The 24,541-nt window shown below is 41.2% G+C and overlaps 1 protein-coding gene across 2 annotated transcripts; it reads right to left on the bottom strand.

Annotated features, from left to right (window-relative positions):
* Positions 1–793: 793 nt before the first annotated feature.
* Positions 794–21,434, bottom strand: C1H5orf15 (chromosome 1 C5orf15 homolog). Of its 2 annotated transcripts, none has more exons than XM_003920588.3 (3): positions 21,247–21,433; positions 5,239–5,765; positions 794–2,259 (listed from the first exon to the last, which is right to left on the bottom strand). In XM_003920588.3, the coding sequence occupies exons 1-3, from the start codon at positions 21,383–21,385 to the stop codon at positions 2,128–2,130; spliced, it is 798 nt and encodes a 265-aa protein (XP_003920637.1). In that variant the 5' UTR covers positions 21,386–21,433; the 3' UTR covers positions 794–2,127. The 2 variants fall into 2 exon arrangements, with proteins under 2 accessions (XP_003920637.1, XP_074237633.1); XM_074381532.1 differs by lacking the exon at positions 794–2,259 and adding an exon at positions 2,965–3,497 and having other exon boundaries at positions 21,247–21,434.
* Between the last annotated feature and the right edge of the window lie 3,107 nt (positions 21,435–24,541).

The raw sequence follows: 24,541 nt of genomic DNA, 5'->3' as shown, positions 1-24,541 counted from the left end.
GGGCCTAGCCGGTGCCGGTGCTGGGCAGAGTAATGAGTTTGGGGCAGGAGAGGAATACGAGCCAGTTCCTGTTCTCAAGCAGCTCACTCAGTGGGGTGCCCAAATTCTAAATGTCTGTTTCTGTCTGCCTCACAAGTTCCAACACATTCCTTTTCAGCTAAGACACAGAAACAGGAGCCAAAGGGTAACCCATCATACCATTAATACCAAAATCGGGTGCAGAACTTCTGGTCTGTCCAGACAGTGAATCTTGCAGAAGGGGGCAGACAACCCCACACAGGAGTAGCGGCTTGAGTGTTGTGAGGCTCAACCGTGGGCCCTGGGTGCCTAGTCCTGCCGTTCAAGTGCCCCTGTGAGACTCCAGTGGCATTTGTAATCAATGTATGATCTGATGCTCCAACACTCTGAGGCTACTTAATTGCAGCACTGTGACCTAGGTGGCTGGACCACCAGGAAGTACCCAAGAATCCACAACCCACTAGGGGGAAGAGCCTCCACGCTTGGGGAGCCTTCCATCCCAGATAGGGACCCGAGGATGCTAGAAAGAGCACACTGATGTAGCCACTTTGCTTTCTTTACCATCCTACTTTGCTAGTTTTCAATAAACTTCAGTACCTAGCAGTAAGTTAGACCTAGAGAAGAATTTAGAAATGTAAACGGAATTCACAGAGGCAGAGTTGCACTGCTGAGATACCTGCAAGCGAGTCAAGTTAGATTGCTCCCAGACATAAGCTACTCCCTGTTACTACCTAAATGTCATCACTGAAATGAAACACACTTGTGAAATCATAGATTTATATCTTTGCAATTTATTTTTTAAAATCTTATTCAAAATATTAAATAATACAGTTCAGATATGAAAAAAATTACTGTAATAAAACAGTTCAGGGGTATTTCCACTGTGCTTCCCTTCCTTATTAGGAAAGTACACTGTCCACCCAAGAGACAGGATGGACGGCCTTCTTCCAGCTCTACACAAAGCACAAGCCCACTGGCTCACCCAGGCCCTCTTTAACATGTATTAGGGTTTAGGTCTTCTAAAAAGTTGTGATACTTTTAAGCCAACCATGGTTCAAATCACATATTTACATATTGATCGATTCTTTATGATAGGAAGACAGACATAAATGAAACACAGTAAATAATTTCCAGTTGTCATAAAAAAACAAAAACAAAGAAAAGAAAACAATTGTACACAAATATCCTTATGTATACAAACAACCTCATTTAGGTATAATTTTAATTTGAAAGACTTAGATACAGTGTTATTTAAGTGATAATGGCCCCTAAGATTTATTCAAACTTACTATAAAATAACAAATGAAGTAAATGAATCTGATATAATTTTAAACTCTGCCCATTTCTTGAAACCTTGGAAGAACCCATGCTATAATCAATTGCTAACTAAAAGCAATTGTACATATATTTAATATTTTACCAGTTTCCACTTCTAAATTTAATATAGTAATTCAAACCAAGAAAATAGTAACTCTGTAACATTTTATCTATGTCCACTGCAAGCTGCAGAGTCTCTGTTGCCAAGATTTCTCGACACATTTAATGTTTTACCTAAAATTGTGGTCAGATTGAGCAATATTGTTATCCTAAATTATGTTTAAATTATCTAAAAATATCCAAAGCAGTTTTCTTGGACGGAAAAAAAAATTACTCAAATGCAAAGCATTATCACACATATCCTTGTACATTACAGTTTAGGACTGCAAAAAAAAACTGTGGTTAAAAAACAGTATTTGAATCGCAGAGAATGAATGTGAGTCAGTAGCAACAGATATGTTAGAATTTAGTTACAAGTTTGGGATCTTTTAAAAGTAGCATCACTAATACTTCCAGAAGAAGCATAATAAATCTAAATTAATAAAAACTACAGTGTAAATATAAGGTAATGCTTAACTCACATTTTGGACACCTGATTAAACTCAGCTCTAAAAGTACAGATAAAAAATTATATACTCCTTGTTTGTGACATTTAATTTCCAAAGCACCAAGGCAAAAGAGAGATCCACCTCTCATTTAAGTACCAATTGCCTATGGCAAACATCTGCACAATATCATATAAAAAGTCAAGCAAATAAAATTACATACTAAGCAAACTCATATCACAGTGCTTTAAAAAATATAATCATTGGTGATCTTCAAAGAAGGCATTGCCTCATTAACATTCTGATCTAGGCGATGGTATTCCACTGTTTTCGAACAAAGGCCATCACGCCATTTCCTGCTTTGAACCAGAAGAAAAATCTGGAAAACAAAATTAATTAAATATGCAAAAGAGAAAACAGAGAATATGATAAACATTTTTATAACAAGTGAAATATCTCTCTTCTAGGTTCCTAAATACAAAACATAAAATATCAACAACAACAAAAACACTATTGTAGGCCGAGGCAGGCGGATCACTTGAGCCCAGGAGTTCAAGACCAGCCTGAGCAACATCGTGAAATCCCATCTCTACAAAAAATACAAAATTAGCCAGGCATAATGGCGTTTGCCCTAGTCCCAGATACTCAGGAGGCTAAGATGGGAGAACCATTGCAGCCCAGTAGGCAGAGATCATAGTAAGTCAGGATAGTGCCAATGCACTCCAGCCTGGGTGACAAAGTAAGACCCTGTCTCAAAAAAAAAAAAAAAAAAAAAAAAAAAAAAGCCATTTTGCTTTCCATCTTATAAAGAAAGCTAAACAGTACTTCTCAAATTTCAATATATGTAGGAATGTTTGTTAAAGACTCAAGATTCCTAGGCTCTGTCTTCAGAGACTGAGTTAGTATTTGAGGTGGAGCCCAGGAAACTATTTGTTTAACAAGTCCCTTAGACGTCCACAATAGAGATGGCCAAACAATAAACAGTGGGATATAACAGCAGCCACATTTAACGTTCTGTCTACTCATAAACACTTACAAAGCTAGCAATATATCACTAACTACAAATAACCAAAACAGTTGGCTGGTTTGCTTTTTTTTTTTTTTTTTTTTAGCTATTATTAGATTCACTGATTCTCAAAGCTGGAAGGCATTTTGAAATTATCGGGTCCAGCTTCACTATTTGTCAGGTAAGGAAATCAAGGCCCAAAGGGGAAGCTGGCTTTCAGGGTTACAAAGCAAGTTACAATAAACTCAAGAACTAAGATTTATTGACCAGTAAGTATTAAAAAGGAATTGTGTGTTTCATCTTCCTTTAAGTATTTTGAAAGGGTTAACTACTCAGCTTTGGGCCTATACAATGCCAACATGTGCCATCACACTAAATGATCTATGCTGTCCTATATATGCCTCTTATGCCTCATGTAATCCAGCAAACTGGTAACAGCACAGAAATGTTCATCACAACATATTTCTGAACCAAAAATTATAAACCATGAATCCATTATGTTTTCAGCCAGGCACAGTGGCTCAAGCCTATAATCCCAACTACTTGGTAGGCTGAGATGGGAGGATTACTTGAGGCCAGGAATTCACCAATGTGGATGATACAGCAAGATCCTGTTTCAAAAAAAAAAAAAAAAAAAAAAAAAGTTTTTAAAGAATATTAAGGATATGGAAAATGCTCATGATTTGTCAGATAAAAAGCAAGACATAAAACTCTATGAGATAGTCTGGGCACAGTGGCTCACACCTGTAATCCCAGCACTTTGGGTGGCCAAACTGGGTAGATCACTTGAGGGCAGCAGTTTGAGACCATCCTGGCCAATATAGCAAAACCCTGTCTCTACTAAAAATACAAAAATTAGCCGGGCATGGATGCTCTAGTTGCTGAAGAGGCTGAGGCATGAGAATTGCTTGAACTTGGGAGGCGGAGGTTGCAGTGAGTTAAGATAGCACCACTGCACTCCAGCCTGGGAGACAAAGTGAAAATCCCTCTTAAAAAAAAAAAAAAAAAAAAAAAAAAAAAACTCTGTGAGATAAAATTCATTAAAAATTATAACATACATAGCCAGGCGTGGTGGCTCGAGCCTGTAATCCCAGCACTTTGGGAGACCGAGGTGGGTGGATCACCTGAGGTTGGGAGTTCAAGACCAGCCTGACCCACATGGTAAAACCCCGTCTCTTAAAAAAAAAAAAAAAAAAAAAAAAAAAAAAAAAAAATTATAACATACACCTATATGTGTGTAAATTATATAAACATTTATAGATTTACAGACCAGAAATACACCAAAATGTTAATAATGCTGAATATTTAAATTTTCTTTTCTAAACTCCTCTGTTTTCTAAATTCCCTAAAATAAACATGTAACAGTTTATAACTAGAAAAAAATTTAAAAGATCATTAAGTTCAATGTTAATAAAAGACAAATGTTAAATTAACACTTTCTCCACAAGTATTCCTACTGATGATGCCAAATTAAGATATAAACCCTTAAAAAAAAATCACAGCCGGACAAAGTGGCTCACGGCTGTAATCCCAGCACTTTGGGAGGCCAAAGCAGGCAGATCATGAGATCGGGAGTTTGAAACCAGCCTGACCAACGTGGTGAAACCTCATCTCTACTAAAAATACAAAAATTAGCCAGGCATGGTGGTAGGTGCCTGTAGTCCCACCTACTCAGGAGGCTGAGGCAGGAGAATGACTTGAACCCAGGAGGTGGACGTTGCAGTGAGCCATGATCACGCCACTGCACTCCAGCCTGGGCGAAGAGTGAGACTCCATCTCAAAACAACAATAACAACAACAGAAATCACTGGGCTTTGGTATTCCTCATTAAGAAATGGGACTATTTTTGTTAGAAGTACATACATTCAAGCATTCTGTCTGTAGTGTTAAAACATACAACAGATTTATATGCGGATTAGACATCTCAATATTTTACTATGAATTTAAACTTGACTGAAAAAAAGGAAAGAGAGCTGGGCACGGTGACTCACGCCTGTAATCCCAACACTTTGGGAGGCTGAGGTGGGAGGACTGCTTGAGACTGGGAGTTCAAGACCAACCTAGGCAACATAGCGAGACCTCATCTCTACAAATAATGATATTTTTTAAAAATCAGCCTGGTGTGGTAGTGTGCATCTGTAGTCCCACCTACTCAAGAGGCTGACGCAGGAGAATCACTTAAGCCTAGGAGGTCAAGGCTCCAGTGAGCTGTGATTGTACCAATGCCCTCCAGCTTGGGTGACACAGTGAGACCCAATAGCAAAAAAAAAAAAAAAAGAAAAAAAAAGAACCATTAATCATCAAAAGCATTATGACTGAAATAATAAAGGGCTAAAAAAATCCCAAACTTACCTTCCTTTTGTTGTGATACGTAACGTAAACAACAGCAATGCAAAAAGCAAAAATAATTAGATGAAAAAAGAAATGGCTATCTTCCTCTTCTATATTTGAGGATGGCATCTTCAAAGATTTCACTGACTGTTCAATTTCCATGTAACCCCTGTTTTCTTCCAAGGTATCATCAGACTCGTCGTCGTCCCTGGGGCCCGTGGTCCAGTCATAGTCTGGTTCTCCGTAATCACCATTGTCCAGAGTGTCTTTGGCTGTGGACGGAGAACTGTTCAGCATGAGAAGATCCTCCTCCTCTATGCTAGGATCTTCATTGTTATCAGCTTCCTCTTGAGACAGAGAAGTAGAAGAGGAATGAGGCGCCAAAGATGCTCCTCCACTTTTCTCGGTACTCGTTGTGGGAGGGAGGGTGGTACTGATTTGGGAAATAGAAGGTTTGGTTTGGTTTTCACGTGTTAAAGCGTTCACATTTGGGGTAGAAATATCTGAGTTGTGCACAGTTTGGCTCGGTGAATCAATCCGTGATACAACTGAAACAAACAAAGAATATTAAACTGAAATCTCCAACTTTATATTTCCACCAAGCTAAAAGCATATTTACCTAAATTTTACACTAAGCATTTCTCCCTAAATTCCTACAACATTCTCAAAAACTAGTTATTAAGTCTCAATAGACAGCAATCAGTTACATTTCTTCTTAGTCACTCTTCAGATAATAACTGCTTTGCTAGATACTAACAACTTAAGCAACATAACAGACCTACTGCATTATAGCGCCTGCCACCAAAAAAAAAAAAAAAAAGAAAGAAAGAAAAAGGTCAGATTTTAGGTCACAATGGCAAGTCCACATACAGCCCTGACCCATCCCTTCTGTTTTCATTTCATAAAGAGTGTGGACTTCAGTTATTTCGTCCAGACTCTACCTGATCCCTAGAACAAAATAAGTGACTGATTCTCACTCAACTAGGTCCCAAAAACGACAGGGAGTTTGAACCAAAATACTTTCAACACAATATAACAAATTCAGGGGAAGTTATAAGCAAGCTGTAGACAGTAATTCTAAGTGATACTTGAACTAGAAGACCTCCTCTCCTAAATTAAAAAAAAAATTAACAAAGAAGGATCCTTACAAATTAAAAAGTTCTACTAGCCAGGCACGGTGGTTCAAGCCTGTAATCCCAGCACTTTGGGAGGCTGAGGCGGGTGGATCACAAGGTCAAGAGATCGAGACCATCCTTGGTCAACATGGTGAAACCCCGTCTCTACTAAAAATACAAAAACTTAGCTGGGCATGGGTGGCGTGTGCCTGTAATCCCAGCTACTCAGGAGGCTGAGGCAGGAGAATTGCCTGAACCCAAGAGGCAGAGGTTGCGGTGAGCCGAGATCGCGCCATTGCACTCCAGCCTGGGTAACAAGAGCGAAACTCCATCTCAAAAAAAAAAAAAAAAAAAAGTTCTAAAGGAGAAGCATCAGAAACTGGAACCTGAGAGCTAAGTGACAAGCAGATTATTTTAAAGAGGGAGGAAGGCATGTAGGTATGGGAATGACACCGAATACACACATTCTTACTTCTCTGTGCTGCTACCTACTCAGCATAGTTTACTAAAGGTAAAATTCTTTGCATAAGTAACTCTCCCAAGAAGACTCAATTGGGGGGAGATTCAACAGAGAAATCCCTTCTGAAATTTAACCATTTCTAATTTTTAATCTAACATAATATCTGTTGAAGAACTTCAAGGATCTCTACTACACCTAAAAAAAAAAAAAAAAAAAAAAAAAAAAAAACCTGTTATGTGAGATCTAAACATATTCAGACAATATTTTAAAGTCTATCCCAATAAAGTAAAATATTTTATAGGGTTAAGCTTAAACCAAATCATTCTAGGGCTTTCACAAACATGTGCATTCACACAAGTTAACAATCTAACAGACAATCCTTTCTGCAAGTGAATACACTGTGGTTTGTGTATCACAGTTGACATCTACTTTGTGCAGAAAAAAAGAAATAGCTGTTCTAAATTGGAATAGAAGAGCTCAGAAAAATAATGTAGTAAGTTAGTAACAAAACTAACAAAAAGAGTAAATTAGTAAAACTCTCTCTTCCCAACCCCCGCCTTTTCTTTTTTTTTTTTTGATAGGGTCTCACTCTGTTGCTTAGCCTGAAATGTAGTAGCACAATCATAGCTCACTGTAGTCTCGACCTCCTTGGTTCAAGCCTCCCACGTAGCTGAGACCACAGGCACATGCCACCTTGCCCAGCATTTTTTATTTTTTTTCATATATTTGTCCAATGCCTCATGCAATCTTTTTTTTTTTTTTTTTTTTTTTTTTTTTGAGACAGCATCTCGCCATGTTGCCCAGGCTGGTGTCAAACGCCAGGGCTCAAGCAATCCTTCCACCTTGGCTTCCCAAAGTCCTAGGATTAAAGTAAAACTCTTAAAACATTTTCAATAATTGAGTTCCTTGAAATTTTTTACTGGAAGAAAAGAGAAATAAATAGGACCTACAACTAAGTACATTACTCAGAAAACTACTAATAGGAATTTCTGAAAATAATTTTTACATTTATCACATCAATTTAGTTATAATTCAGGAATTTATAAATTATCTTCTGATACATTTAATTTTCCTGCCAAAGTACAAAAAAATATATTTTAAAATAAAATTTAGGGAGGGATCCAAGATGGCTGATTAGGAGCAGCTCAGGAATGCAGCTCCCAACGAAAGTGCGGAGGGTGAGTGGACACCGCATTTCCAGACGGATTTTTGTTGCCCACAGACCAGGAGATTCCCAGGCGGAGGAGCCCCACGGGACACCAGCGTAACTGTTTTGGCTGGCACGGCTGTTTGGGCCGGCACACCAGCACAGCAGTTCTCTGTACAAAATACACGGGTCCGGGTGCCGTTTTAGCTGGCAATTGGAGCTCCAGGAAGGCAGAGTCACCCATCTGATTAAAAAATCAGAAACAGGGAGCCAGGCCAGGAAATTCTGGGGCAAAAAAGCACCACGAATCTCAGCGCCACTCTTTCAGCTGGCGCAGTGGGTCCCCACATGGGAAATCACACAGATCCCAGCACCTTTTCAACAAGCAACTGGAACACCCAGGAGAGAGTCGATCATTCAACTAAAAAAAGAAAAAATAGGGGGGGATCTGAGGCAGGGAGCCAGGTGATGAGGCTCGGCTGGTCCCACCCCCACAGAAAAACAGCAATGGGAAACGTTCTGGATTGAGAGTTTCACAGCAAGCACAGCTGAAATCGGGAGGGTCCAGCTCTGTTGGGGAGGGGCATCTGCCATTACCGAGGCAGTCCACCACTATGGAGGTAGTTTGCCATTGCTGAGGCAGACCGTCTTTGCTGAGGCAGTCCGCCATTATAAAGAGTCTTCCATTACAGAGGTGGGCTGCCATTGCCAACGCAGTTCTAACTATACTCGTATAAACAGGACTGCAGGGAAGTTCACAGGGCAGCTGGGCGGAGCCCACAGCAGCTCAGCAACGCCTCTGCAGGCACACAGTGACTAGGCTGCCTCCTCACTGGGCAGGGCAGCCCTGAAAAAAGCCTGCAGCACAACAAAAACCCATAAAAAAAGCCCTAACTCCCTGGGACAGAGGTCCTGGGGGGAAAAAGGAGTGGAGTGGGGGTTACGAGTTCTGCTGCAGGAGACTTAAACGTACCTGCCCAGCAGCTCTGAATGAACAACGGAGCTCACAGCTCAGCACTTGAGCTCCTATAAAGACAGACTGTCTACTCAAGCAGCTCCCTGACCTCTGTATATCCAAAGAGTCACCTCATAAAGGAGAGCTCGACTGACATCTGGCGGGTATCCTTCCGGGACAAAGATAGCAGAAGAAGAAACTGGGAGCAACCCTTACTGTTCTGCAGCCACTGCAGGTGATCCCCAGGCAAGCAGGACCTGGAGTGGACCTCAGCAGTCCTACAGCAGAAAGGTGAGACTGCTAGAAGGAAAACTAAGAAACAGAAAAAAATAACTTCATCATCAACAAACGGGACGTCCACTCAGAGACCAAATTTGAACGTTAACAATTACAAAGATGACAGGTGGATAAATCCACAAAGATGGGAAGAAACCAGTGCAAAAAGGATGAAAACACCTGAAACCAGAACACCTCTCCTCCTACAAGGGATCACAACTCCTCACCAGAAAGGGAACAAGGCTGCATGGAGAATGAGTGTGATGAATTCACAGAATCAGGCTTCAGAAGGTGGGTAATAAGAAACTTCTGTGAGCTAAAAGAACATGTTCTAACCCAATGCAAAGAAACTAAGAACCTTGAAAAAAGATTGGACGAAATGCTAATGAGGATAAACAACTTAGAGAGGAATATAAGTGAATTGATGGAACTGAAAAACACAACACGAGAACTTCATGAAGCATGCACAAGTTTCAACAGCCAAACTGACCAAGTAGAAGAAAGGATATCAGAGGTTGAAGATCAACTCAATGAAATAAAATGAGAAGGCAAGATTAGAGAAAAAAGGGTAAAAAGGAATGAACAAAATCTCCAAGAAATATGGGACTATGTGAAAAGACCTAATCTACATTTAATAGGTGTACCTGAATGTGATGGAGAGAATGAATCCAAGCTGGAAAATACTCTTCAGGATATTATCCAGGAAAACTTCCCCAACTTAGCAAGGCAGGCCAATATTCAAGTCCAGGAAATACAGAGAACACCACAAAGATATTCCTCAAGAAGAGCAACCCCAAGGCACATAATCGTCAGATTCACCAGGGTTGAAATGAAGGAGAAAATGCTAAAAGCGGCCAGAGAGAAAGGTCAGATTACCTACAAAGGGAAGCACATCAGACTCACAGCAAATCTCTCAGCAGAAACCCTACAAGCCAGAAGAGAGTGGGGGCCAATATTCAGCATCCTTAAAGAAAAGAACTTTCAGGCCGGGCACGGTGGCTCAAGCCTGTAATCCCAGCACTTTGGGAGGCCGAGGCGAGTGGATCACGAGGTCGAGAGATCGAGACCATCCTGGTCAACATGGTGAAACCCCGTCTCTACTAAAAATACAAAAAACTAGCTGGGCGTGGTGGCGCGTGCCTGTAATCCCAGCTACTTAGGAGGCTGAGGCAGGAGAATTGCCTGAGCCCAGGAGGCGGAGGTTGCAGTGAGCCGAGACCGCGCCATTGCACTCCAGCCTGGGTAACAAGAGCGAAACTCCGTCTCAAAAAAAAAAAAAAAAAAAGAAAAGAAAAGAACTTTCAACCCAGAATTTCATATCCAGCCAAACTAAGCTTCATAAGTGAAGGAAAACTAAAATCCTTTGTGAACAAGCAAGTACTCAGAGATTTCATCACCACCAGGCCTGCTTTACAAGAGCTCCTGAAAGAGGCACTAAACATAGAAAGGAATAACCAGTACCAGGCGCTCCAAAAACATACCAAATGGTAAAGATCATCAACACAATGAAGAAACTGCATCAACGAACGGGCAAAACAGCCAGCTAGCATCAAAATGGCAGGATCAAATTCACACATAACAATATTAACCCTAAATGTAAATGGGCTAAATGCCCCAATCAAAAGACACAGACTGGCAAATTGGATAAAAAGCCAAAACCCATTGATGTGCTGTATCCAGGAAACCCATCTCACATGCAAGGATACACAAAGGCTCAAAATAAAGGGATGGAGGAAGATTTACCAAGCAAATGGAGAGCAAAAAAAAGCAGGAGTTGCAATTCTAGTCTCTGATAAAATAGACTTTAAACCAACAAAGATCAAAAGAGACAAAGAAGGATATTACATAATGGTAAAAGGAACAATGCAACAAGAAGAGCTAACGACCCTAAATATATATGAACCCAATACAGGAGCACCCATATATATAAGGCAAGTTCTTAATGACTTACAAAGAGACTTAGACTCCCACATAATAATTGTGGGAGACTTTAACACCCCATTGTCAATATTAGACAGATCAACGAGACAGAAAATTAACAACAATATCCAGGACTTGAACTCAGACCTAGACCAAGCAAACCTAATAGACATCTACAGAACTCTCCACCCCAAATCCACAGAATATACATTCTTCTCAGCACCACATCATACCTACTCTAAAACTGACCACATAATTGAAAGCAAATCACTCCTCAGCAAATGCAAAAGAATGGAAATCATAACAAACAGTCTCTCAGACCACAGAGCAATCAAGTTAGAACTCAGAATTCAGAAACTAACTCAGAACCTCACAGCTTCATGGAAACTGAACAATTGGCTCTTGAATGTTGACTGAATAAACAATGAAATGAAGGCAGAAATAAAGATGTTCTTCAAAACCAATGAGAACGAAGACACAACATACCAGAATCTCTGGGACACATTTAAAGTAGTCTCTAGAGGAAAATATATAGCAATAAGTGCCCACATGAGAAGCAAGGAGAGATCTAAAATCAACACTCTATCATCAAAATTGAAAGAGCTACAGGAGCAAGATCAAAAAAATGCAAAACCTAGCAGAAGACAAGAAATAACTAAGATCAGAGCAGAACTAAAGGAGACAGAGACACAAAAAAAAACCCTTCAAAAAAATCAATAAATCCAGGAGCTGGTTTTTCGAAAAGATCAGCAAAATAGACAGACTACTAGCCACATTAATAAAAAAGAAAAGAGAGAATAATCAAACAGATGCAATAAAAAATGATAAAGGGGATATCACCTCAGATTCCACAGAAATACAAACCATCATCAGAGATTATTACAAATAACTCTATGCACATAAACTAGTAAACCTGGAAGAAATGGATAAATTCCTGGACACTTGCATCCTCCCAAGTCTAAACCAGGAAGAAGTCGAAATCAGACCAATAACAAGGGCTGAAGTTGAGGCAGCAATTAAGAGCCTACCACCCAAAAAAAAGCCCAAGTTCAGATGGGTTTACATCCTAATTCTTTCAGACATACAAGAGGAGCTGGTACCATTCCTTCTGAAACTATTCCAAACAATCTAAAAAGAGGGAATCCTTCCCAAATCATTTTATGAGACCAACATCATCCTGATACCAAAACCCAGCAGAGACTCAGCAAGAAAAGAAAACTTTAGACCAATATCCATGATGAACACAGAGGGGCAAAAATCTTCAATAAAATACTGGCAAACCAGGCCGGGCACGGTGGCTCAAGCCTGTAATCCCAGCACTTTGGGAGGCCGAGGCGGGTGGATCACAAGGTCAAGAGATCGAGACCATCTTGGTCAACATGGTGAAACCCCGTCTCTACTAAAAATACAAAAAAAATAGCTGGGCATGGTGGCGCGTGCCTGTAATCCCAGCTACTCAGGAGGCTGAGGCAGGAGAATTGCCTGAACCCAGGAGGCGGAGGTTGCGGTGAGCCGAGATCGCGCCATTGCACTCCGGCCTGGGTAACAAGAGCGAAACTCCGTCTCAAAAAAAAAAAAAAAAAAAAATACTGGCAAACCAATTGCAACAGCATATCAAAAAGCTTATCCACCATGATCAAGTAGGATTCATCCCAGGGATGCAACGCTGGTTTAACATATGCAGATCTATAAACGTAATCCACCACATAAAGAGAAGCAAAGACAAAAACCACGTGATTATCTCAATTGATGCAGAGAAGGCCATCGACAGAATTCAACAACCCTTTATGCTAAAAACCCTCAGTAAACTAGATACCAATGGAACATATCACAAAATAATAAAAGCCATTTATAACAAACCCACAGCCAGTATCATACTGAATGGGCAAAAACTGGAAGCATTCCCTTTGAAATCTGGCACTAGACAAGGATGTCCTCTCACCACTCCTATTCAATATGGTATTGGAAGTTCTAGCCAGAGCAATCAGGCAAGAAAAAGAAATAAAGAGTATTCAAATAGGAAAGGAGGAAGTCAAACTGTCTCTATTTGCAGACGACATGACTGTATATCTAGAAGACCCCATCGTCTCAGCCCAAAATCTCCTAAAACTGATAAGCAACTTCAGCGAAGTCACAGGATACAAAATCAATGTGCAAAAATCACAAGCATTCCTATACACCAATAACAGACTTAAAGAGAGCCAAATCAAGAATGAACTGCCATTCACAATTGCTACCAAGAGAATAAAATACCTAGGAAGAGAACTAACAAGGAACATAAAGGACTTCTTTGAGGAGAACTACAAATCACTACTCAACAAAATATGAGAGGACACAAACAGATGGAGAAACATTCCATGTTCATGGTTAGGAAGAATCAATATCATGAAAATGGCCATTCTGCCCAAAGTAATTTACAGATTCAATGCTATCCTCATCAAGCTACCAATAACCTTCTTCACAGAACTGGAAAAACCACCTTAAATTTCACATGAAACCAAAAGAGAGCCTGCATAGCCAAGTCAATTCTAAGCAAAAAGAACAAGGCAGGAGACATCACACTACCAGACTTCAAACTATACTACAAGGCAACAGTAATCAAGACAGCATGGTACTGGTACCAAAACAGAGATACAGACCAATGGAACACAACAGAGGCCTCGAAGGCAACAAAACACATCCACAATCATCCGATCTTTGACAAACCTGACAAAAGCAAGCAATGGGGAAAGGATTCCCTGTTTAATAAATGGTGTTGGGAAAACTGGATAGCCATGTGCAGAAAGCAGAAACTGAATCCCTTCCTGACACTTTACACTAAAATTAACTCCAGATGGATTAAAGACTTAAACATAAGACCTAACACCATAAAAACCCTAGAAGAAAATCTAGGCAAAACCAATTAGGACATAGGCGTAGGCAAGGACTTCATGACCAAAACACCAAAAGCATTGGCAACAAAAGCCAAAATAGACAAATGGGACCTAATCAAACTCCACAGCTTCTGCACAGCAACAGAAACAGTCATTAGAGTGAATCAGCAACCAACAGAATGGGAAAACATTTTTGCAGTCTACCCATCTGATAAAGGGCTGATATCCAGAATCTACAAAGAACTAAAACAGATTTACAAGAAAAAAACAAGCCCATTCAAAAGTGGGAGAAGGATATGAACAGGCACTTTACAAAAGAAGACATACATGAGGCCAAAAAACATATGCAAAAATGCTCATCATCACTGGCCATTAGAGAAATGCAAATCAAAACTACATTGAGATACCATCTCACACCAGTTACAATGGCGATCATTAAAAAATCTGGAGACAACAGATGCTGGAGAGGATGTGGAGAAATAGGAACACTTTTACACGGTTGGTGGGAGTGTAAATTAGTTCAACCATTGTGGAAGACAGTGTGGTGATTCCTCAAGGACCTAGAAATAGAAATTCCATTTGACCCAGCAATCCCATTACTGGGTATATATCCAAAGGATTATAAATCGTTCTACTATAAGGACACATGCACACAAATGTTCACTGCAGCACAGTTTACAATAGCAAAGACCTGGAGCCAACCCAAATGTCCATCGATGATAGACTGGACAGGGAAAATGTGGCACATATACACCATGGAATATTATGCAGCCATCAAAAACAATGAGTTTGTGTCCTTTGTAGGGACATGGATGAACCTGGAAACCATCCTTCTCAGCAAACTGACACAAGAACAGAAAATCAAACACTGCATGTTCTCACTCATAGGTGGGTATTGAACAATGAGAACACGTGGACACAGGGAGGGGAGCATCACACACTGGGGTCTGTTGGGGGGAAATAGGGGAGGGACAGCGGGGGGTGGGGAGTTGGGGAGAGATAGCATGGGGAGAAATGCCAGATATAGGTGATGGGGGGCGGGGGGAAGGCAGCAAATCACACTGCCACATGTGCACCTATGCAACAATCTTGCATGTTCTTCACATGTACCCCAAAACATAAAACACAATTAAAAAAAACAAAAAATAAATAAAATAAAATTTAAAATTAAAATAACTGGGAGCCAACTAACTAAACTTGACTTTTAAAAGAACAAGGGTGAGTACCTTTAAAGGACATAAGCTGATAGGGTAGAATGATAATAAAGAAACTTCCACCATGCAGTATAGAATTCAGTCATTGGCAAATCCCTTCTTTCACCCTTCACTTTCTTGTTATTACTGAAACCTGACTCTCCCTTAAGGATATACTTTCCCTTCAGCCCATTTAATAACAGCTGTTTTTTCTCCCACATCCTTGCACCACTGAGTCTCAAGAAGGCACAGCTCTCCTCCTCATTGCCCTTTTCAGACCATTCTCCCATTCTTCTCCCTAAATGCCTCTAGCTTTGATTCTCTTATCTTAAGCTATCATCCACTAATTTAATTTCATACACCAACTCCAAGGTCATGTCCCCAATTCTTAATGAGCTTCTGGCTATAGAGTTCACTCTAAGACAAGTACTCCTGCCTTAATTTCAAAATCTTTGACCTCCTCTCTTCTCATGAGCTAGCCCTCCTCTTTACCTCAGCCACTCACTCCCATGGTCATTATCTATTATCACACCTCTTCCATAATCTCAGTTTCATGCATTCTATTTGCTGACATGACCTCCTATCCTTCCATTTCATTCCCTGGTATTCTCAATCCATCAACAGCTACAAACCTCTAATCCTTTTCATTCCCTGACCACCACCACCAAACCTTGCCCAATACACTCTCTTCTCTCTTTACCCATACTCAATAATATGTCAGCTATTATAACTGCTTTATAATCACTCTCTTACATCCATCTTCAATTCCCTTCCCCCTTGTCTACTTTGAACCATTCACATGGTGAGACACTCATCTCTAGTTATTAATAATTAATAAATCAAGCTCTTTGAGTACTCACATCTGCACCCAGCAGTTGAACATGCTGGAAAATATACAACCATGCCATGTTTTCATTTCATTTTAAATTCAGTGCCAAAGATTCAGGTATACGTTTAAAGCTGTTGGCAATTAAAATTGTTGGCAATTAGGCCGGGCACGGTGGCTCAAGCCTGTAATCCCAGCACTTTGGGAGGCCGAGGCGGGTGGATCACGAGGTCGAGAGATAGAGACCATCCTGGTCAACATGGTGAAACCCCGTCTCTACTAAAAATACAAAAAATTAGCTGGGCATGGTGGCGCGTGCCTGTAGTCCCAGCTACTCAGGAGGCTGAGGCAGGAGAATTGCTTGAACCCAGGAGGCGGAGGTTGCGGTGAGCCGAGATCGCGCCATTGCACTCCAGCCTGGGTAACAAGAGTGAAACTCCGTCTCAAAAAAAAAAAAAAAAAAAAAAATTGTTGGCAATTATATTTTCCTAGTCCATTTACCCTTCTACTCTTGTAGACCAATCACATTTTCCTCTGTCCACAAACTTCAAATGCCTTCTCTGTTATCCTCATTTGCAACCAATGACATCACTTCCTAACTTTTCTGAGAAAAATTAAGAGAACTTCCAAGAACTACCAGAATTCTAGACTCATAAATCCAACCACCTACTTGACGTCTCTTCTTGGATGTCTGACATTCACATTAACATGTTCAAATGAATTCTGGCTATTTCAGGAAGACAAACATACTTTTCCCTATTTCTCCCACTAATAACAACTAAAAGCTCTGGAAGTTATGTATAAAATAACACAAGAACACTCTGAAAGGTGGAAAGAACTAAATAGAACAGTTAGCAACCTCAGGATATATGAAACAACACGGTGGTAACTTCCTTGGGTTTTTCTTTTTACCTCATATATCTCAGGCTAAAGACAAAAAATAAAATGGCAGACTTCAGCCCTAACACACCCATAGTGCATTAAATGTAAATGACTGAAATACATTAACTAAAAAACAGAGATTGGCAGATTCAACTACATGATGTCCACAGAAAACTCATTTTTTTTTTTTATTTTTTTTGAGACAGGGTCTCACTTTGTCACCCAGGCTAGAGTACAGTGGCACAAACATATTTACAGCAGCTTTATTCATAAAAGCCCAAAACTGCAAACAATCAGGCACCCTTCAACAGATAAACAAAATACCGTCTATCTATAGCATAGCATATTACTCAGCAATTAAAAGAAACAAATGGCCAGGAGCAGTAGCTCACACCTGTAATCCCTGCACTTTGGGAGGCCAAGGCGGGTAGATCACGAGGTCAGGAGTTTGAGACCAGCCTGGCCAACATGGTGAAACCCCGATTCTACTAAAAATACAAAAATTTGCTGGGTATGGTGGTGTGCAGATTTAATTCCAGCTACTTGGGAGGCTGAGGCAGGAGAATTGCTTGAACTCTGGAGGCAGAGGTTGCAGTGAGCTGAGATTGTGCCACTGTACACCAGCTTGGGCAACAGAACAAGATTACATCTCAAAAAAATAAAAATTAAAAATTAAAAAAGAAACAAACTATTGACACATGAAACAACCTAGGTGAATCTTCAGAGAATTATGCTGAGTGAAAAAAGTCAATTCCAAAAGTTACATACTACATGATTCCATTTATGTAAGATTCTCAAAATTACCAAATTATACAAATGGATAATTAGGAGTTCAGGAGGGGTGAGGTAGGAGGGAAGTGGAATGGCTTTATAAGGGCAACATGAAATATCCTTGTGGTGATGGTAATGTCCCATATTTTGACTATATCAGTGTTAATATCCTGGTCGTGATTCTGCAGTATTGTTCTGAAAGATGTCAATATTGGGAAAACTGGGTAGATGGTATGCAGGATCCCTATATTATTTCTTACAACTGCAAGTGGATCTATAATCATCTCAAAATAAAAAGTTTAATTTAAAGAAATAAATTTCTATGCCCCACTCAAAAAAAAAAAAAATTTGTTCTACCTACTCTCCATCTCAATTAATGGCAACTACATCTTTCTAGTTACTAAAACTAAAAACCTTGGAGTTGTGATTTAATACCCTACATCCAATCTGTTATTCTAGCATATATAGCATTTGAGGGCTTTCCACCCTCCATTGCTCCTGCCTTGTCCAAGTAACCATTATCTCATGTGGATTATTACCATAGCCTCCTAATTAATCTGCCTGCTTCCACCCTAACCTCTACTGTCCACACTCAACACAGCAGCCAGAGTCATTCTCTAAAAACTCATATCAAATGCTACTCCTCTATTTAAGACCCTCCAGGGCCATCCATTTGTCTGAAAAGTGAGTTTTTATAATAGCCTTCAAGATCCTACACAATCTGGCCTCCATTACCTCACTCTCATTATCTTACTAATCTCTCTAACAGCTCTATACCCATTACCTACTTCATAGATAGCAGGCATTCAATAAATATTTATTGAATATGACTCAACTCAACTCTCACCACAAATCCCACACCACATCCCACACAACATCTATGCACCTACTGCACTCCCTGAGGAGCCCATCCCATGCTTCTCAGCAAAATGACACTCATTCTTCTAAGGATACCTCCAATATCACCCTATTCATTGTTTAACTGTTTAACTCTAATACCTAGCACCAAGAAGGAGCAGAATATGTATTAGTCAAACAGTAAAATCCTTAAAGTAACACAGAAATACAGCATAAGAAAAATAAAACTTAGGCCAGACACAGCGGCTCATGCCTGTAATTCCCAGCACTTTGGGAGGCTAAGGCAGGCAGATCACTTAAGCTCAGGAGTTCAAGACTAGCCTGACCAACATGGTGAAAATCCATCTCTAAAAAACACAAAAATTAGCTGTGCACGGTGGCACACACCTGTGGTCCCAGCTGTTCAGGGGCTGAAGTGGGAGGATTGCTTCAGCCCAGGAGGCAGAGGTTGCAGTGAGCCAAGTTTGTGCCACTGCACTCCAGCCTGGGTGATAGAGCAAACCCCTGTCTCAAAAAAAAAAATTTAAAAATAAAAAACTTTCTAAATTTAATTCCCCTCTTCTACTGGTCCCTTTTTAAAAAGTGTCCTAAAATAAAACTATATCAGCATTTCTTAAGAATGCAGAGGACCCTGAGAACTCATTCACACACTGGTTTGAGAAACAACGCCTTAAAAATGAAATGCATTATGCATTAAGTTTAGGTGATCATTTGGGAACAATATAATAGCAAATGTAAAGAAGCAGGCATTTTTGAAATGGCATGACCAAGAATTAGTCACCCAGTAATCCAAACTGCTTATGTTAATTTTTTTAGACTTTATCAAAACAAAAATATAAAACAAAAATTCTTACAGACAAACAAGCACACAACCAAGCATTGACATTTTTAAAACCCTAATATGGAACAAATTTAAATAAATCTAATGTGGTAACTTTCTACCTTTGTAAACTCACTTGAAATCCTTAACTCAACACATTCTAGACTAATTTTCTTATTACAGGAGTGACTACTTTGAAATTATAAGGTATGCTTACAAGAAATACTTACAAGAAATACACCCCAAGCTACACTGTTCTGCAATGGAACTGCTCACCTATTAAAAGCATGTATGTCGTTTTAAGTTATTTTCAGGAGAGAATAATCTGAATTTATGACAGTTTAAATTGGTATATATAAAGTATACTTAAAAGACAAAGATTTTCTAAAATGTCTCAGTATAGTTGGAACAATGTTTATAGAGCGCTAACAAATAAAAGCAGAGACAAAGGACACTTAATACTCTACATTCTGCCTCGCTGCTTACCCATGCGATTTTCAACCCTCTCTTAGGGGGAAAAGCTGTTTCTGAAACTACAGTTGCCAGATATATATTCCTTAAGCATTCCAGCAGGAAAAATAAATGTTTGTGTTTTGTTTTTCTTAGATGATTAAATGGCCAAAACAATTAAGCTACTGAAGTACTTTAGCAACAGGAATATCTGCATCAACCAGGGAAATCCTCATTACATTTTATTAGAGATGAAAGGGCCTTGGGAAATGGACAGCAGTCCTTCCTCAGAGACTGCAAAGACTTCTGAGAGGGCAGTCCAGTTACCAACACTGAAATGTTGCTGAGGAAATATACGTATGTACCCACAGTACAGTAGCAGAGGACTGTAGGGCTGGACAGGCCCGACTGGCAAGAAAGAAAACACTATACCAGGTCACACTGTTTTGCAGCTAAAAAGTCGAATTTAGGGAGAAACGCAGGATTGTGTTGGCCTGAAAGATAAATGGGACTACTAAACAAAATACTGTTTAATCCTTACAAGTTCTTATTAGTGGATTTTTCCCACCAAGTATCAGGCACTGGTTTACAGATTTCCTAATTTCTCAATAAAAACCTTCGATCTCTTGATTTCGCCATGCAACATTTACAAGAAATGAAACCCTTTATCAATCAAATCCCACAGATCTATTAAAATGAGGCAGAGTTATTTTGGTTAACTCAGAACATAGGGAAGAGGAATCATGATCTCCCTTGTCCCCAAACCCCTCTCCAGCTCCCAAGCTCTCAGAGGCCCAACGCCCCGTATTCTGAATCTTTATCAAACACCAGAACTTCCCAGACCTCAAATGTGCACCAGTACCAGAAGACAGCTCTTTCCCTTTCACTTTCCCTCTTGGAAAGAGTCCATTGGCTCAGTCTGGTCACTGGGTTACTGCCCTGCCTGCCTCGGACTTTACCACTGACCTCTCCTATTCTGGAAAATCCCCACCTTTCCTTGGTCCTGCTAGATTCCTGAGTTCCCCCCCCCCCCACCTCAGGACCCTTTCCAGACACCACACCCCCTAGCCCCGGCCAGCTCCTCCGCCCCTGTCGCTACCCTCTCTTCTAGAACCTCCCAACTTTCCGATCCAAGAAATTCTGGAGACCCCACCACCACCATTCCTTGTGGCAGCCCATTCTACAACAATCTCCAGGCGCCACCACCACTCCTCCCTCCCCGCCCATCTCCACGCCCTGCTCCCTGGGTTCCCGCATCTCTCAGGGACCCCACTTCTCAGGCTCCTTGGAGACTCTTCAGACCTGGGACCCCTTCAGACACCATGCCCTCCGTCCTCAGGCCCGCGGAGACCCTGCCCCAACCAGACACCGCCGTCTGCTCCTGACACTCGGAAGCGCCCTTTCCCTGGCCCGGCCTGTCTCCCGGCCCCCGCCCGAGCCCTCCCAGGTTCCTAAGCCCGCACTGCCGCCGCGCCCCCTTTACCACTGGATAGAGCGGCGGACACAAGCAGGAGCGCCAAGACCAGCGGCCACGCCAGCCCCGCAAGGGCTTGGATGGCCGACCCTGGCAGCAGTTTCGCATGTGCGGGCCCCTGCATTCTCCTCACGGCGGCAGTGACCATAACGGACTCGGCCGGGAGCCTGCGCTGTTGCTAGGCTCTACGCCATGACGTCAGACGCCGAGGCCTCCGCACTTACGTCCCAGCGTGATGACGTCAAGCATGGAGATGGGCTCTGGAAACCAGAATGAGAGCGAAGGATTGCACAGAGGTGGGAGTTGCAGCTGGGAGAGTGTGGGGAGCGCCACACACTTGGCTGCGGGTTAAAGGTAGGGTGTAAGGTGCTGAAGAGGGCCAAAGCCAGCCCCTCCCTGCCGCCTGCATGATTGGGTACTATACAACCAAAAAAGGCATTTTTAGCCCTTTTTAAAAGGAAGATCCAGCTTTAGAACAGACTGATCACGAAAGCAAAGTAACTGCTTTTCCTTTCTCAAAGGCGAAAGAAACACAGTGTTATTTAGTCCTATCTAATGGGTGATGGATTATAAGTAATTTTTAAAAATCTTTCACCACAATCTTGTGTTTTTTTCAACGAAGTTTTAGCACCTCTCCCTATTAAAGATACAGCAGTGAACAAAACGAACCTCCCTGCCTTTGAGTTTATTTTCTTGTGAGGACGACTATGGTGTAAAATACACAGTATACAAGTTGATAAAGAGATTATGCACCGGCCGAGTGCAGTGGCTCCCAGCACTTTGGGAGGTCTAGGCGGGCGGAAAACCTGAGATCAAGAGTTGGAGACAATCCTGGCCAACCCATCCCTACTAAAAATACAAAAATTAGCCGGGCGTAGTGGTGTGTGCCTGTAATCCCAGCCATTCGGGAAACTGAGGTAGGAGAATTGCTGGAACCTAGGAGGTGGAGGATGCAGTGAGCTGAGATCCGGCCACTGCACTGTAACCTGGGCGACAAAGAGAGACTCATCTCAAAAATTTTTATAAAATTTGTTTAAATTATGGAGGAAAAGAAAGGAAGGTGGCTAGGAAGTAGGGGTGAGGGGCTGCCATTGAAAATAACTTCCAGGTTTCCTAAGCTTCTCTTGTTAAATTTTGTTACTTCAAATCCCGGTATATAAAAATGCAAAGTTATATAAACTTCCAAGAAGGTGAAATTCACTTTGGGCCCTGGCGCCATACTTTGCTCTGTGTGTACGTTCTGTGAATGTTTCCTTAATAAACAGATGTAGGCTTCAAATCATAAAAGCTCCATTTGATCAATTTTAGGAAAATCGGTGTGATGTTAAGCAAGACATTTATTGTGCCCACAGCTTCACCACTCTGGTCTCTGATTCCCTCAGAAGGTTGCCGCTATCCCCCAGAGACACAGCTGAGCTGCCTCTCTAAAGGGCCTGTGTTCTACTCCTGAATCTGGTTTCCCCTAAGCTTTTATTTCACCCTGGTGACAGCTCAGAAACACACAAACTCTGTGTTAAGAAAACTAAGAAGTCATTCATCTGCACATTTCCCGAAATCCCCCACAAGCCCATACAGACTGAATGGTGCCCTTTTTGCAAACCCTCCACCTTAGCCAAGGTGCAAAGTCCTCCCAGTCCCACAGGACTTCTCTTCTCTGAGCTGTACTCAAGTTTTCTGTAAAACCACTCAGTTTAACAAATGAGCTTCTCAATCTTAGTTCTGCTGGTTGCCTTTAAAAGTTCATCTGTAATAAACACACTGCAGTCCTCTTCCCTGACTTATTGTCCACTTTGTCCATTTGTGTCCTCATACGAGATTGTCTCAATTCTCTTAACTGGTGAGATATTATGAACTCAAGGCATTTTGCACAATGATATTCCAACATGCTGCATGCAACAGGCAGACAATAACTAGTGAGGGAAATACTCCCTCATACTCATCAGAACCCTTTATACATTTTTAAATATTTTAGGGCCAGGCATGGTGGCTTATGCCTGTAATCACAACTACTCGGGAGGCTAAGGCAGGAGGATCTCTGGAGCCTAGGAGTTCAAGGCTGCAGTGAGCTATGATGATGCCACTGCACTTCACTCTAGGTGAAGACTCTGTCTCTAAAAATAAAACATTTTGGCTGGGCACAGTGGCTCACACCTGTAACCCCAGCACTTTGGGAGGCCGAGGCAGGTGGATGATGAGGTCAGTTCAAGACCAGCCAAGCCAGCATGGTGAAACCCTGTCTCTAGTAAAAATACAAAAATTAGGACAGGCACAGCGGCTCACGTCTGTAATCCCAGCGCTTTGGGAGGCCGAGGTGGATAGATCACGAGGTCAGGAGTTCGAGACCAGCCTAACCAACATGGTGAAACCCCATCTTTATTAAAAATACAAAAATTAGCCAGGCATGGTGGCACACACCTGTAGTCTCAACTACGCAGGAGTCTGCGGTACGAGAATGGCTTGAACCTGGGAGGTGGAGGTTGCAGTGAGTTGAGATCGCACACTGCACTCCAGTCTGGGTGACAGAGCAAGACTCCATCTCAAAAAAAAAAAAAAAAAAAAATACAAAAAGCTGGGTATGGTGGCAGACGCCTGTAATCCCAGCTACTCAGGAGGCTGAGGCAGGAGAATCACTTGAACCTGGGAAGCAAAAGTTGTAGTGAGCCAAGACCACACCATCACACTCCAGCCTGGGCAACAGAGCGAAACTCCTCTCAAAAAATTGTTTTAATAAAAAATAAAACATTTTAATACAGTACCTGACATCGGACTAGATGTTCCTATCAACCACTATGTGCCATAATCTCTGGACGGGTTCTGTGAACACTGACTTAGAAATAGCTGCAAGTCCTTATAAACCTGAAGACACTATGACAAATACTGAGGCCCACAGTTTTTGGATGATCAGTTGCATAAAATGCTAAAAGTAGATGGTTCCTGTTTTGTATGTCACTTTTAAACAGAAAAAAAGGAATTCTGCCAAAAAATCATGAATAGAAAAAAATGTTCATATTTGTTGAAGCTGGATCAGGCATGGAGTTCATTACTATTGTGTTTGAAATCTCCACAATCAAGTTATTAAAAATATATAAATATATGGGAGAATTCAAAAATCACCCCTCCCCATGACCCAAATGGAGGGACCTGCAAATATGAAAGTATATCACCAGTGATTAGGTTACTTTACCTGGCAGTTATCTTTAAGAAAGGGAGATTACCCTCAGTGGGCCTAACCTCATCAGGTGAGTCCTTAAAAGGGTTGAGGCTCTTCCTGTAGGAGACTGAAGTGTGAAAGGGATTTCACATG

This window comes from Saimiri boliviensis, chromosome 1 (genome assembly GCF_048565385.1).
Source record: "Saimiri boliviensis isolate mSaiBol1 chromosome 1, mSaiBol1.pri, whole genome shotgun sequence".
In the NCBI taxonomy this organism is placed as follows: Eukaryota; Metazoa; Chordata; class Mammalia; order Primates; family Cebidae; genus Saimiri; species Saimiri boliviensis.
The sequence above is the reverse complement of the archived record's forward strand: the minus strand, read 5'-3'. Positions and strand labels throughout refer to the sequence as shown.